The sequence below is a fragment of the Rhinolophus sinicus genome, chromosome 16, assembly GCF_057876585.1.
Source record: "Rhinolophus sinicus isolate RSI-liver-muscle chromosome 16, RSI-T2T, whole genome shotgun sequence".
NCBI lineage: Eukaryota > Metazoa > Chordata > Mammalia > Chiroptera > Rhinolophidae > Rhinolophus > Rhinolophus sinicus.
The window spans coordinates 19,817,499-19,832,522 of record NC_142516.1 but is presented as its reverse complement, the minus strand read 5'-3'; the positions used below and the strand labels follow the sequence as shown (position 1 = coordinate 19,832,522).

Below are 15,024 nucleotides of genomic sequence, written 5' to 3'. Positions count from 1 at the left end.
GATGGCTACAAATATATAAACACTTGGGAATAAATATAACAAAAATGGGCAGAAAGTATACGGAGGAAATCATAAAACTTTAATGAGGATCATTTAAAAAAAACTTAAAGAAAAGGCAAGTTCGAAGCTTACCTGGCTAAAAAGACTACAGTAAAAATACTAAAAGGTCCCAATAATGTTAAATTTCTCAAAAGATCTGTTTTAAAACTTGGAAAACATTATAAAATAAATCTGGAAGACTATAGATATAAAAGTAGGAAAAAAATAACAAAAGGGGAGACTATTAATACAGGTTATAATTATATTAAATAGTTAATAATTATACTAAAACTGTATGATAATGACACAATAATAAGCAAATCAAAGAACATAATAGAAAATCCAGAAACAAACTCTAATGTGGATAAGGATTTGGCATATGATGTAAATGGCATTTCTCTAATCAGTAGGGAAAGAAAAGACTATTCCCTAAATGATATTGGGACAACTGCCAAAACATTTGGAAAAAACTATTTTTTTCCCAAAATTCTTATTTTTAAGCATATACCAAAATCTTAAATAAAATCTTAAGGCAAACATGGATAAATATTTATCTAATTCAAGGAAGAATTTTATATGTATAAAAGAAAGAAACCATAGAGGAAAACATTGACAGGTCTGGTTAAGTTTAAACTAAATATATGTGGGGTTATTGATATCTTTGATATATAAAGGTAAACATAAAATAGAAAAATAGACAAAAGAGAATCATTTCACAAAACAAAAATATGCAAATGAGCACTAAGCACGAGTAATTCTTAAAATGCAAGTAAAAATATAGTAATTTTTTGCCCATCATATTGGATAAATATATTACTACAACATCAATAAATATACCCTGGTGTGAACAGGGTATTTACACACCATGCTAGTGAACATATAGCTAAAAAAACAAAAAACAAAAGAACTTGTATCAAATAACTCCATTTCCAGAGATTCACTTTAAGGAAATAATTGGAAATAGAAACATACATTTATGTACACATTTGAAATTAAAAACAAATTGGGAAATGTATGCTACATAAATAAGATTAAAAACTGCAGTCATTAAAAGCCATGCTTTTGAAGAAAACTTAAGAATACGGTGAAATGTTCCCAAGTTAATGTTAATATTTAAAAAGAATGTAATGCATATATAGTATTATCACAATATAAAAAAATTACATTTAGATTATAGGGTTATACATTTTAGTAAAGGGACATTCTATATACTTAAGATGTAGATATCTTCATAGTTGTAGAAAAACATTAATAAAATTCAATCCTCATTCATGATCAAAAGCTCTTAGCAAATTCAGAACAAAAGGAAGCTGCCTCAACCCAATAAAGTAAATTCTTCTAATATTTCACCATTGAGAAGGATGCAAGCACTGAAATTATATTTATATCATTTTTAATGGGGAAACATTAACGATTTCCTTTACTGTCAGAAACAAGACAAGGATGGCAACTATCACTGCTTCTATTGAACAATGTACTGGAGGTCCGAGTCAGCACGGTGAGAAAAAATAGATATAAAGGAAGAAAGAGATGGCCAACGAAATCACTATCTCAAAGAGGTATCTGTACTCCCATGTTCTCTGCAGCATTATTCACAATCCAAGGCAGGGGAACAACCTAAGTGTCTGTTGACAAATGAATAAAAAAATATGGATATATATATATACACATATACATATATATATACACATATATATATGAATATTGTTAAGCCTTAAAAAGGAAGGAAATCTAATGATACAGAACCCCTAAGAAAATGTAGGATATGAACAATTCATATGTATTTTTTTCTTAATTATTTTTATTTTTCAATTACAGTTGACATATATTAGGTTTCAGGTGTATAGCATAGCGGTTAGATATTTATAAAATTTACAAAGTAATACCCCTACCCAATAAATCCAGTACCCACCTGGCACGATACATAGTTACTACAATATTATTGCCTATATTCCCTATGCTGTACTTTACGTCCCATGACTTTTTTGTATAATTGCCCATTTGTACTAATTTGTACTTCTTAATCCTTTCACCTTTTTCACCCAGCCCCCCAATCTCCTTCCTATCTGGCAACTATCAGTTTGTTCTCTATGTCTACGAGAGTGTTTCTTTGGGAAATTCAAGCCTATTTTCATTCACTGAATTGTAAAGCAGCTTCTGATTCTAGCTGATGATAGATATTATGAAATTTACCAGTAGTAGCTTCTAGTTTGCCATATTAATAATAATAGCTACATTTGGGTAGCCTGTTAATTTTTACAAACCATCTCTTTACATGTACATATATATATTTGATCCCAAGAAAATTTTTATAAGAAATTAGAAGAATAAATCAAAAGAAAGTATAGAAGACAACTAAAAACCATGAAATTTTAAATAACTGTCTCAAATTTGTACCACTTTTTAAGAGTGGATTTGGACTATGATCAAATCTTCTGATTCCAAATTCAGGCTCTTCCTACTATAACAGGCTCTCAAGTTTAGTCTTTAATGCAATCACTTTCTCTTTCTTCTGAAACTGTAAGAGGGATTTAACTCTCTATATAGCCTCACACACCTATTTGCCAACACTAAAAATTTTATATGCAATTAATGTATCTACATAAAAACAGCAGTAAAAAAACCAGTTTATTTTTCATGCTCAAGCTATAGCTTATTTGAAATAATAATAGCAATGATATAATAGAGCCTTAAGTTTTTTAATTTGAAAAGGGAATAGGCTGTTTTACATACAAGAAAGGTAGTCCTCAGCAAGTTTTTATACAGTTGGAAGAATTCAGCACCCTCTAATAACATGAGAGATTTGAAATGTATTACGGATAAAAATACTTTTAGTTATTACTTATGGTAAATTTGTAAAAACTAGGTGAATTTCTTGACCTAATACTGAAATTATTCCATCTTTCCCTTGATTTATGGTTTCACATACATGACATGAAGTTGAAAATCTTTAGGATATTTTGGAAAATAAGATATAAGCATTGTTTAGTTATCTACTAATTTAATGTTATACCAGATTGCTGGGTCGTCAGATCTGTACATAGATGCTAATATTATTACAGCAATATACTAAGCACACTATGATCAAATCTCTGAGGCTATTTTGAGGCCCAGCAGTCTTAAACTCCAAAAACAACTTAATTTACAGAAGTAGGATTAATATGAAAGAGAAAATATTTCCCTAATGTGGCAAAGCTTAGAATTATAATTTTGCAGATGGATATATGTAATAAAATTTTAAAAATTAATAAAACAAACTCACTGGAATGAAAATCTGTATATTAGTAAGAAATGTTTTCTAACAAAGGAAACAAATATTTTACCTTGGTTCTTTGCTTGAAGTAATGGACATTTTTCTAAACAGCTGATGGGTGTAAAGACTTCACTGTAGTCCTTGTAAGTGTGTAAAAGGGCTTCTTCAACTTCATTTTGGGAGTTTGGGTTTGAACTTGGAACAACATCCTCAAATTCACAGTTAATCTGGGTCACCATTCCTGTAACTGTTTTTCTAGGACATTATAAAATTACTGATTTTATGTATGCCTATTTTAAAACATCTTTATTAACAGATGTGATATATTCACTGTAGAAAAATTACCAAATTCCAACAGATTCAGAGAAAAATTACCCATAGCCCTACCACTCAAGAAATAAATTCAAAAACTGTGTTTTTGCAATTATTTTGAGTATTTTTAAACAAAAGTGGATTCCTGTACATAGTATTCTGTAACCTATTCTTCTCTGCTAAACAATAAAGCATGAATACATTTATATGTTAATCAATGTATGTTCATTTCATTTTAAATGGATGAACAAGATCTCATTGTATTGGTAAATCATAATTTATTCAATTACCATGTTTCCCCGAAAATAAGACCTAGCTGGACAATCAGCTCTAATGCGTCTTTTGAAGCAAAAGTTAATATAAGACCCGGTCTTATTTTACTATATAGTAATATATAGTAATTATTAATATATTGATATATAATAATATATATTTTACTATATATTTTACTTATAGTAAAATAAGACTAGGTCTTTATAATATAATAATAATATAATATAATATAATATAATATAATATAATATAATATAATATAATATAATGTAATATAAAACTGTGTCTTAATTTTTGCTCCAAAAGATGCATTAGAACTGATTGTCCACTAGGTCTAATTTTCAAGGAAACACGGTAGTTCCCTATTGTTGAAAATTTAAATTTGTTGTAATTGTTTTCTATTATAATGCAAAGGATATTTTTGTGCACTTGTCTAATTGTTTTCTCAAAATACTTTTCTTAAAAATGGAAATGATGAGTTAAAGATACACATATTTTTGGACTTGGCCATGTATCGCCAAATTGTCCCTTGTGCTGGATATCCAATGTCTGCTTTTCCATATCATTATCCAACCTTTTATATTCTGTTCTTCAACCCGGGAGGCTGATCTCTAAGAACCAAGGGCTCCCTTGCCCTCTGGCTTCTGGTCGGGTTTAGCCAATGGGAAGCACAGGCAGGAGATCATAGGTGGGAAGAGAGACAAGATATTATTCTGCCCAAATCTTTCCCTCCTGGGCCACAGTTTGGAGGTGGCTGCATTCTTCTACCATCTTTCAGCAGATAGCCCCTCTCCTATAGCTGCAGTTCTTAAGTGGGTCGGTTTCTGCTCAGTCCCTTTGTTCTTTCAGGCGTCGAGTGGTAAGTTCCTGCTGTTGCTAGTCCTGGGCACTTTTTTTTTGCCTCTCTTGACCTTGCCCATCCCTTGTCTGTTTCCTAATCGATCCAGGTGTATCTGCCATTGTCTATACTATTGGGATATTGGGACGTACAAGAGATCTTTCTAATTAATTTTCCAACAGATAAATATATTATTGGCAATTTAGCAACACACCCTAATACCATATACCTTTTTTCTGATATCCTAAAATATTTTAGCCTTGTTAATTCCCTATACAGATTTAAAGAACCAAAATCAATATAATTCCCCAATGTAATTGGAGAAAAAAATGAATATGCCATATCTTAAAAATCATATATAGAAAAAACTCTAAAGTTTCTCCTTTAGTCTTGAAGAAAATACAAAGTACAAGACAAAATATTTCAACTCATCCAGCTCCACATTACTCATAAGAACACTGATTCTTTTTGTGTTGATGAAAGTGCTCTAAAATTGATTGTAGTGATGGTTGTGAATATGCTAAAAACTACTGAACTGGTCATTTTAAATGGGTGAATTATACGGATATAAATTATATCTCTATAAAGCTGTTACACAAACCAAACCAAACAAAAGAGTGTAGAGTTTGAAGTCATTCAGACTGGGGTTTGAGGGTTTGAATACTAGGTCCAACTATTGACTAGTTGCATGACCATGGGCAAATTACTGAATCTGAGTCTTAGTTTTTCATATATAATATTGGGATAGTAATATTGAGCTCACATAGTTGTTATGTGGCATATAGGAATAAATATATGTGCAACATCCTGCATTCAACTGTGCTCATCTGAATGCAGCAAACCACAGGAGAATAGAGACTATGAACATATATGTTTTTCCTCTTGCTCCATTTGGCTATATGCTCTGTCCTAGAAGCGAGGAAGCTTATGGTTCTCCCTGATTTTTTTGCATTTTGTCTCCATAATACAATAGCTTCAACCCTTCCTTTAGCCTGTCCATCAAGCTATCATCATTTTTCCCGAAGTCTTATATGTATTTACTCTAATGTGTACTTATTTGTTAGGAATTTAATGTCTTTTAACCTAGCTGATGGTTTTTTAAAAATTAGAACAGTGGGAGGGATATAAATGATAAACGTCTAAGCATCACTTTGTCTTGTACACCTGAAGCTAATAAAAATAAAATAAAATAAAATGTACAACTTGAAAAAAAATTAGAATAGTAATTATTTGTGTTAGTGCTCTGTTGCAAATTGCATAGCTTGGACTACAGAAGCTAATTTTCCTGTGTGCCCTGTTATTTTTAGTGTGCAATTTTGTAGAACACAAGGTTTTTTAGGAACACATGGCAGAAAATTCCCATGTATGTTAAAACATAGTATATCAACAAATAAGTAAAAGAATTGAGGCCTTAAAATCAATATTAAGAAGTAACAAAAATAGAAACAAGCAATAAAAAGAGGTGAGACAGAGAGGAAAAGCAAGATTTAGGAAATCTAGGTAGTGCTAATGATCACAATGTTTATTAAATTCTATTAGGTAACAAAACTAGTAGCTCCTCAATCATTTAAAATTAAATTTTAATATGGGAAATCTCTGTACCTTCTGCTCAATTTTGCTGTGAACCAAACCTGCTATAAAAAATAAAGTCTATTAAAAATTAAATTTTACTGCATGAGACTATTAATTTAAAATTAATAGTGGCTTAAATACACAAAAAGTCTGGAGATTAGAAATTCATGGCTAGTAAGGCAGTTCCACAATTTTCAGGGCTATAAAGGAAAGGATATTCTCTCTTTAGTTGTCTGGAGAACTTACTGTTTATCTTCTAAATGTAAAGGGAAAATTTGACACATACTTCTCAAGGAACTCCTCCACAAAGAGACTTGCTTTCCAGTGATCCAAGATTGAGCTATCTGTCATTCCTCGAACTGAAAGAGCTGAGACTAGAAAGGAGAATGGTAAACATTAGCTTCTAGAATTTTATTTTACACTTAATACAATGAAGCCAAATATTCACTTTTTACATTATGGTGTTATCTTTATTTGTTCACAATGTAATTTTTCCAAAGTTTCCAAATATTTAAATAATCATTTTCCTTATTACAACCCCCCAAATCCCTTAACTACAGTTAGAACAATATCACCTGAACATACCATCCTCATTTTTACAGCCTCTCTTTCACTTATACAGTACTACCATCCCAGATAGTCTTGTTCAACAGTTCATATTATTCCTCATAAAGCCTTTATTAACCATTCCAGTTTACTCTGATATATTCCCCTTGAAGGGCCATAATGTTGTCAGTAGCACTCACTCTGGTACTTAATCATATACAGTTATATTTAAAAATTTTATGTAGTTTGTCTCCCAAATTAGACCATTGGTTCCTTAAGGAGAGGGACCATGTTATATACTAGTATCAGAAGAAGCAACTGAGTGAAGAGTCAAAAGACCTGTATTCTACCACCACTGTTACTTCTTACTAGTTTTGTTCCCTGAACAAATCACTTATCATCTGAGTCTGTGCCTCACTGAAAAAAACATGAAAGTTTAGTGGTTAAGAAGACAGGTTCTGGAATCACCCTGCCTAGATTTTAACATTTGTACCGCTACTTATTAACTGTATAATCTTAATCTCTTTGTACCTCTGTTTCATAGTGTTGTTGTAAAGATTAAATGTAATGAGACATGTAAATTGCTTGGAACAGTGCCTGACATAAGAGCCTAATAAATTTTGGTTGTTATTATTACTTTTAAAAAGAAGTAAAGAAAAATAAGTAGGAAGAAATTATAATCTCATTTTTTTCCTTCTGTACTCTTAGAGAAGCAGTTTGATGAAAGCTATTCTTTATCTATTTCCAACCTGACTGAGACCTTCAATGCATTGACTCTTCCATTTCGACGGTATTCATCCTCCCTCACGTCCTCACTTTCTTTCTCATGCAGTTTAGATTCTGTGGCCAGTCCCATAGCCATTCACTTAAAAGACTCTTGATTCCCTTGCCTCTCTTTCCCTTGTACTAACTTAGGAAAACCCCTACTCTGCACTTTGTGTAAGTACACTAGAACAGCTGAAAATTATTGGGAAAAAAAATCACCCAGCTATGCTGAATGAACTCATTTCAAATTATGACTATAAGTTTCAAAAGGGCGTCCAACACTGACAGATGATAATATTGTACCTTCCTAGTAAAACTGGCTTTCTCATTCTTGAAGACAACTATTTAATACTCTCCTCCCTCAAATTTTCAATACTCATCCCCCTACCCACTCTCAGTCTATGACCTTGCCGCCACATAGAAAATTGATATAAATAGAGAAGAACTACTTCATCTTCTACCATCAATTCTACCATCTCACTGGGATAAGTACCTACAAACCCTGCCTTCCTATCACAATGGAAGAACTATCCTGGCTCCTATCTAATATCAGTTCCTCTAATTGTGCTCTTGATACTTTTACTTACCCTTTTACTAAGTTATACCTTTTCTTTCCTGCATCATCATTTTCTTTTTACCCAAATCATTTCCATTGGCTAACAAACATTTCAAAGTCTCTTTATCACACATGTTTTTCAAAAAATCATACATCTGAAAAAACTCTCTCTACCCCACTTCTCCCTTCAGCTAGCACCTCATTTTTCTATTTTCTTTCATAGCAAAATTCCTCAAAAGAGTTGTCTATATTCACCATTTCACATCCCACTTCTCATTCTCTTCTCAACATACTCGAATCAAGCTTTCTTATCCAATAGTCTCATGAAACTACTCTTACCAAGGTCATCAATGACCTACATTTAGTCACACTAATGGTCAACTCACTATCCTCATATTACTTGACCTTTTACTTGACCTCATATTACTTGACTTAACAGAGACAAATTGCTTGACCTCGGATTACTTGACTTAACAGGGATAAATATTTTTGACTAATTCTTCCTTCTTGAAACACTTTCTTCCTTAGAATTCTACAGCACCATACTCATCTGGGTTTCCTATCTCACTTGTCTTCTTAGGTGGTTCCTCCTTCTATATCAACCTTTTAACGGTTGGAGCGGTCCAAGGTTCTGTCCTAGGCTCTCTCTTTATCTACACTCATGCTCTCAGTAACTTCATCCAGTTCCATGTGTTTATGTGCAATCTACGTATTGTTGACTCCAGTTTGAAAGTCCAACGGTGCTCAAGATTAATATTACCAGTTGTCTTGTTGATGTGTCCATTCAGACGCCTAACAGGCATTTTAACCTAATCAAAGCAGAGATATTGACTCCAGCTACAAATTGGCTTCCCATGAGCCATTCCCTGTCTTAGGAAATAGCACTGCCATCCACCCAGCTGTTCAGGTCAAAAACCTTTAAAATATAAAGAAGAAATAACAATAAAAAGAAAATCTTTATTCTCCTATTTTTTTAACCCTTCCACTATTGGCTAGACCTCTGAAATAATCCCAATTTCAACCACTTCTCACATCTCCATTATTATAAGCCTACTCCAAGCCACCATCATCTTTTTTTTCTTTTAGCAATTAAAAAAATTTTTTTATTGGAGAATATTGCGGAATAGTGTGTTTTCCAGGGCCCATCAGCTCCAAGTCATTGTCCTTCAATTTAGTTGTGGAGGGCACAGCTCAGCTCGAAGTCCAGTTGCCATTTTCAATCTTTAGTTGCAGGGGGCGCAGCCCACCATCCCATGCAGGAATTGAACTGGCAACCTTATATTTGAGAGCTCACGCTCTAACCAACTGAGCCATCCAGCCGCCCCTGCCACCATCATCTTAATGCAGAGTGTAGATTCACCCAGCACTGCAGATTCTGAACCACTACAATACCTTCCTGATTGACTTTCCTGTCTCTACTCTTGCCTCCTTATTCCTACCCTTCCCATTCTCCAAACAACCAGAATGACTTTTTTTAAAGCATAAATCAGGTAATGTCACTCCCCCTCTTAAAACTGCCCAGTGACTTACCACATTAGCCATAATATAAACAAACAAACAAACTCCATATTATGACCTGCAAAGCCTTATATCGTTCAGAAACTGCCTACTTTTCAGATCTCCCCTTTTTCATCAATCAGTCACAAAGGCCTAATTTTCTGGCCCTTACACATATCAAGTTTATTCCTGAGTCAGGAACTTTGCATTTGTTTGGAAGACTTCCCCCATACCTTCTTATGGTTGTTGCCTTCTCATCATTCAGATCTCAATTCAAATGTCCACCTCTTCATAGAAGCCCTTCCCCAATCATCTTAGGAAAAAGCACTCCCTACTCCTGAAGTTTCATATCACATTATACTATTGTGTCCTCTCTATACATTTATCAGTACCACACATCAGTTTGTTTGTTTAACGGTTTTATTGCTGCATCCTCCTTACCAGACTGAAAACCCATTGAGGGCAGGGATTAGTTCTATGTCTTATCAGTAACTCTGTCCTTAGCACCTCTAACAATGCCTGCTACATAATGCATGCTAAATAAATGTTGACTTACTTGACTTGTCTGTCCATGGAGGCGTCTTAAGTCCATGACATGACAAAAGCAAAAGATGATATTTTGTATATATACATTTTAAAATAGTTTTATAGTCAGTGTATCATCACAACTTAAATTAGCTCTTCTATAGTTGAGCAACATCGTATTATAATAGAACAAATATTTATAATGTTAGAATATTTTAAGACTTCATCACCTACATATCTTTTATTCTATTCATATCTAGTATAAGCTTTCTAATTCTTTCGTTTGTCACCTAAATTCTGTCATAAAAATGAATAAATGCAATGTGTTTTATTTAATAAGAAAAACACTGCATTTTCTTAATAATTTACTGTGCTTAGCTCTGAAATCATTTTTAAAATAGATTTTTGAGAAATAAAACATACCTCTCATCCATGGCATCCTAAATTTATTATCAATAACGTCTGCATGACAATTTCCATCTCGATATAAACATGAAGGGATTCGAAGCAAAAAAGCATCTCTGCAGAACTTCTTTCTAACTACAGTCTATGTAAGAAAGTAACATTATAAAATCTTTTAATATATTTAATAGATTTAACATTTATTTATCAATATTCAGAATATTAAAATTCTCTATTCTTTTAAATTTATAATATTTTTATTTAAAGGTAATATATGCTCCTTATAAAATATCAAATAACACAGAATTATGTACTGAGAAAGTCAAGGTCTCTAGTGATACCAGTAATTGTTTGGTGTATTTTCCTATAGACTTGTTTTCTAGGTTACGCTAAAATGTGCGTGTGTGTGTGTGTGTGTGTGTGTGTGTGTGTTTGACCAAAAATGGGATCACATCATTTATATACCACTTAACAGTGTGCTTTTCTTTTCACTTAGTATTATATAGTTGTCTTAACTTTTGTTTTCTGTCTTTGCATTATTTCACTTCTGACAACCATAAAATGTATTTCTAATTTAAAAAACCTAACATATAAAACTGTTTAAGAGGATGTTAAATCAGTTAAGTAAACTTATAAATCAAAGTTCTATATAGTTTGATTCTGTCTTTACTTTTCATCTTTATCTCCCATTATTCTCTAATACTAACTGTTCTCTTTAAATAGATCTCACTACCCCCTTAACATTTAGCAGTCACTTCCTTATCAACACCATGGTCTACAGTGTGCATCTGAAAAATGCCCCACTACTATTTTCTAGCTATGAAAATCCTATTCATCTTTCAAGGCTTGTCTTAAGCAATAGGTCCTCTATGAAGTTTTCTCTGTGACTCTCAACTTCCCACAGAATTCATTATTTTTATGTACTTGGACAAATGATAGTTTCTTGCATTATTTCCCAAGAGTTTTATGTTTGCTAAAGGTGTTAAAACACATTATCGAAGAGGTCCTCATTATCCAAAAATACGTGGTACAAAGAAAAGGTCCATTAAAGTAACTTATATAAAATGAGGATCAAAGGTTCATAGTAAGAAGGAAAAACAGTTTGATTGGTACTTTATCTAGAACAATGAAATAAGATTATAAAAATTAAATTTTATACCTAACAAAATTTTGCTTATCATTAGCTTATCATAGCTTTTTTTGTCATATTTTTCCCACAAATTGTATTATATGATGATATACATGGTTTTAATCATTACTTCACCTTTGATCACAAAGAAGATATTTTTAGAAAATATTTGAGGATTTAATCAAATTTTCCCAAGGCATCTCCCACCCCTTTGATATTCAAACCATTCTCTCCTTGTTTGTTAACTGATCTAATTTTGCAAGATCCTCATTTGATAATAGCTTTACCTGTTACTTGAGTGGTTCTTCAATATTGTTTTCATGAATTTTTAAAAACCCTGCATTGTTGCAAGATTTACCATTGATTAGTATCATATTTGTACTATATCATGAGGTGTGGTACATGAGCAAGAAACTAAGATACATTGGACAAGGATAAAAGTTTGAGGATGTTTGAGTATTGATTAATTTTGCAAGTGGCCAATATATTCATAAATATATTTGTGTAAAAATGACTTCTGATCCTCTACCATATACACATTATAATGACACATTTGCTTCTCTCACTTATGAGGGAATAATAAAACCTGAAGATGCCTATATTTCTTGTTTTCTGTAAAATGTAACAGTTTTAGTTACATTGGAGTAATTTTTTTCCTGGTAGATAGGGTTAAGGTTATATAAAAAACTAAAATTTAACTTGTCAATTAAGATCATAAGAACAATGAACTATTGTATGACAAGCACTCCAATTACTTAACAATGTTCCTGGATTGAGTCTCAGCTTTGCACAAGCTATTTAACTTCTCTAGACATCAGTTTCCTAACTGTAAAGTTGTAAAACTTGTGTAATAATAGTATCTACCTCAAGAAGTAGTTATGATAATCAAATGACATAATCCATCAAAAGAGCAAACGATCAAATGATCTAATCCATAAAAAGAGCAAAGTATCTGGCCCACAGTAAGTGGTCAATACAAGCTGTTATTGTTATTTTATTGCTTTCCCCCACCTCCTTTCAATAAAGATCACTCAAGATTGTTCATAAAAGCAGCCCAAACTTGCCAAGAATTTCCTTTTTTTTTTCTTGACCCCTTTAACTTCATGTTAAATTGCCCGTAATTTCCTTCCAAAAGTGGCATTTTTAAGGTATGTTAAAAGTAGGAAAGAATTTTAAATGAACCTCACAGCAGTTAGAGTAAGGATTAACCTAAGGACAACAGTAAAATTATCATAATCACATAGGGAATGTAGATAACACTTTTTATATCATAATTCTTAGTAAATAGGTAGTGATCCGGTAACACCCTACCTCATATAAGTAGTCTATTGCACAATATTTGAACGTTGAAAACATATCTTCTTTCTTTGAAAGCAGTACAAATTTCAACATCTGGAAATATAAAAATTAAAATTAAATCTTGGTAAAATAGTAAGCAAGGAGCAGAAAATCATTCTTAATCACAAAACTTTGGTTCATTCACTTTAAAAAAGGCTCTGACAGAGAGAAGATTAGTGTTTTCCAGGGTCCAGGAGGAGTGTAGAATGGGAAGTGACCGCTTAACAGGATTTCCTTTTGGAGCAATGAACATGTTATAGAACTATATAACGGTATATGGTTGCACAACAGTGTAAATGTGTTAAATGCCACTGAATTGTACACTTTAAAATAGTTAAAGTGATAAATTATATGTTATGTATATTTTACCACAATAAAAATGAAACTGAAAAAAATAAAAGGCTTTGAATGATAAAAAATTAACTATAAACATAACTTATTACTGATTTACATCTAAAATGAAAATAATATGTTGATATAAAATGATTCATATATTTTTCACACTGTTTAATTCATGCAATGTCTAATTGGTAAATTGATATATATTTAATGTGATCATTTTGTTGCAAAAGAGGCTGGAGTTCACAAGACTGATAGAGTGGTTTTCTCAGGATAATCATATTTCTTAAGTGCCTTTGAAATCAAATAACCAAGAGCAAAACTGCTAAAGCAGTGGAGTGGGATTTGGGAAATTCCACTCTCTTACTTAGAAAATAAAAAGCCTGACGTTAGAATTCCCTAATGGCTAGCTCATTTGGAGTAAAGCAACTATGGCCTAAGTCAGTGGGTCATTATTGGTAAATCAAGAAATTCATCTAAAGAAACAATAAGTGAAATTTAGAATGCTGAATGAGTCCAAAATGGTTCTCATTTATGTGAGAACCAGAGGAATTATAGTTTAGATAAGGTATTCTAGGACAGGGTCCAGTTTATCACAGAGTTCTTAGCACTTTGATTAGTCATTTAAAATGTTTCAGGGTAAGCTAGAAGTTTTCATATAGTAGTTTGTCAATAAGTATTTAGCAAATGAAATATACATTGTAATTCAAATGGTCTTGCCTTAGTTTCATTGTCACTTTAAATTTGTTTGAGATTTACCTATTTCCTTATCCATCGTGAAGGTACTGCACCAGAAGACCTGAAGATCTCATATACATTAATTGGCTATGAATCTATTCCTATTTTCAGTTATCATCAAAGCAAACATTCTTAACTACTCAACTAACGGATTAAAAAAACTCAGAGCAAACTTCTTAATACAAAACACAAGTCTTTCGTTTGATTAATGAATCAGAAGACATTTCGGATATTACAATAAGCTTTCCAATGAAAACAAATCCAATAAGTTGTCTGAATTATTTTTAATATTGTTAGATTCTGTGGTATCAACAAATGCGGGGAATACCTAATATTGGCGCCCTCTTTCATTCTTACTTAAACAATGCCTACATAGCATTTTCTTACTGGTGATTACTTCTCTGGAAATAATTTCAATCATTGTGCTTTCATACCTTTTCCATATAGTGTATCACTGATCTTTGCAGCAAATATTTCTTCTACAGTTTCCATTTCTTGATATTGTGCTCTCAGAAAATATTATCTGATTGTGCCTCATTTTAGAAGTCACTTCAAAACGTTAAAAACCAATTCTACCTAATTTATCCATTCAGTTTATTGTCAGCATTTATCTTAAATTTTCCTTTTTTGTGAAGCTTAATATTTCTACTAGCTTCGGATTCATCATGCTCATCGACTTCCTTAATCAGCAATTACTGTTGTATTGAAGTTAACCACTTAAATTCATCTAAATAGACAGTACTTAAATAAGATACTATGTTATATACCTAGAATTTCTTTCATCTGTCAACTTAATTTCATTGCATTATATAATAGATATCTCAATCCATCTTATAATGGTGGATGGATAGGAAGAGAAATAAACTGGCCTTATTTCTAAACATCAAAGACAAGGGAAAAAA

The 15,024-nt window shown here is 32.1% G+C and overlaps 1 protein-coding gene across 1 annotated transcript in view; it reads right to left on the bottom strand.

Annotated features, from left to right (window-relative positions):
* Positions 1-13,063, bottom strand: part of SHOC1 (shortage in chiasmata 1) — a 59,557-nt gene extending 46,494 nt beyond the window's left edge. Inside the window, 4 exon segments of the mRNA XM_019749524.3 lie at positions 3,363-3,547; positions 6,574-6,661; positions 10,600-10,723; positions 13,019-13,063. Coding sequence (XP_019605083.3) covers positions 3,363-3,547; positions 6,574-6,661; positions 10,600-10,723; positions 13,019-13,063 — 442 coding nt within the window.
* Between the last annotated feature and the right edge of the window lie 1,961 nt (positions 13,064-15,024).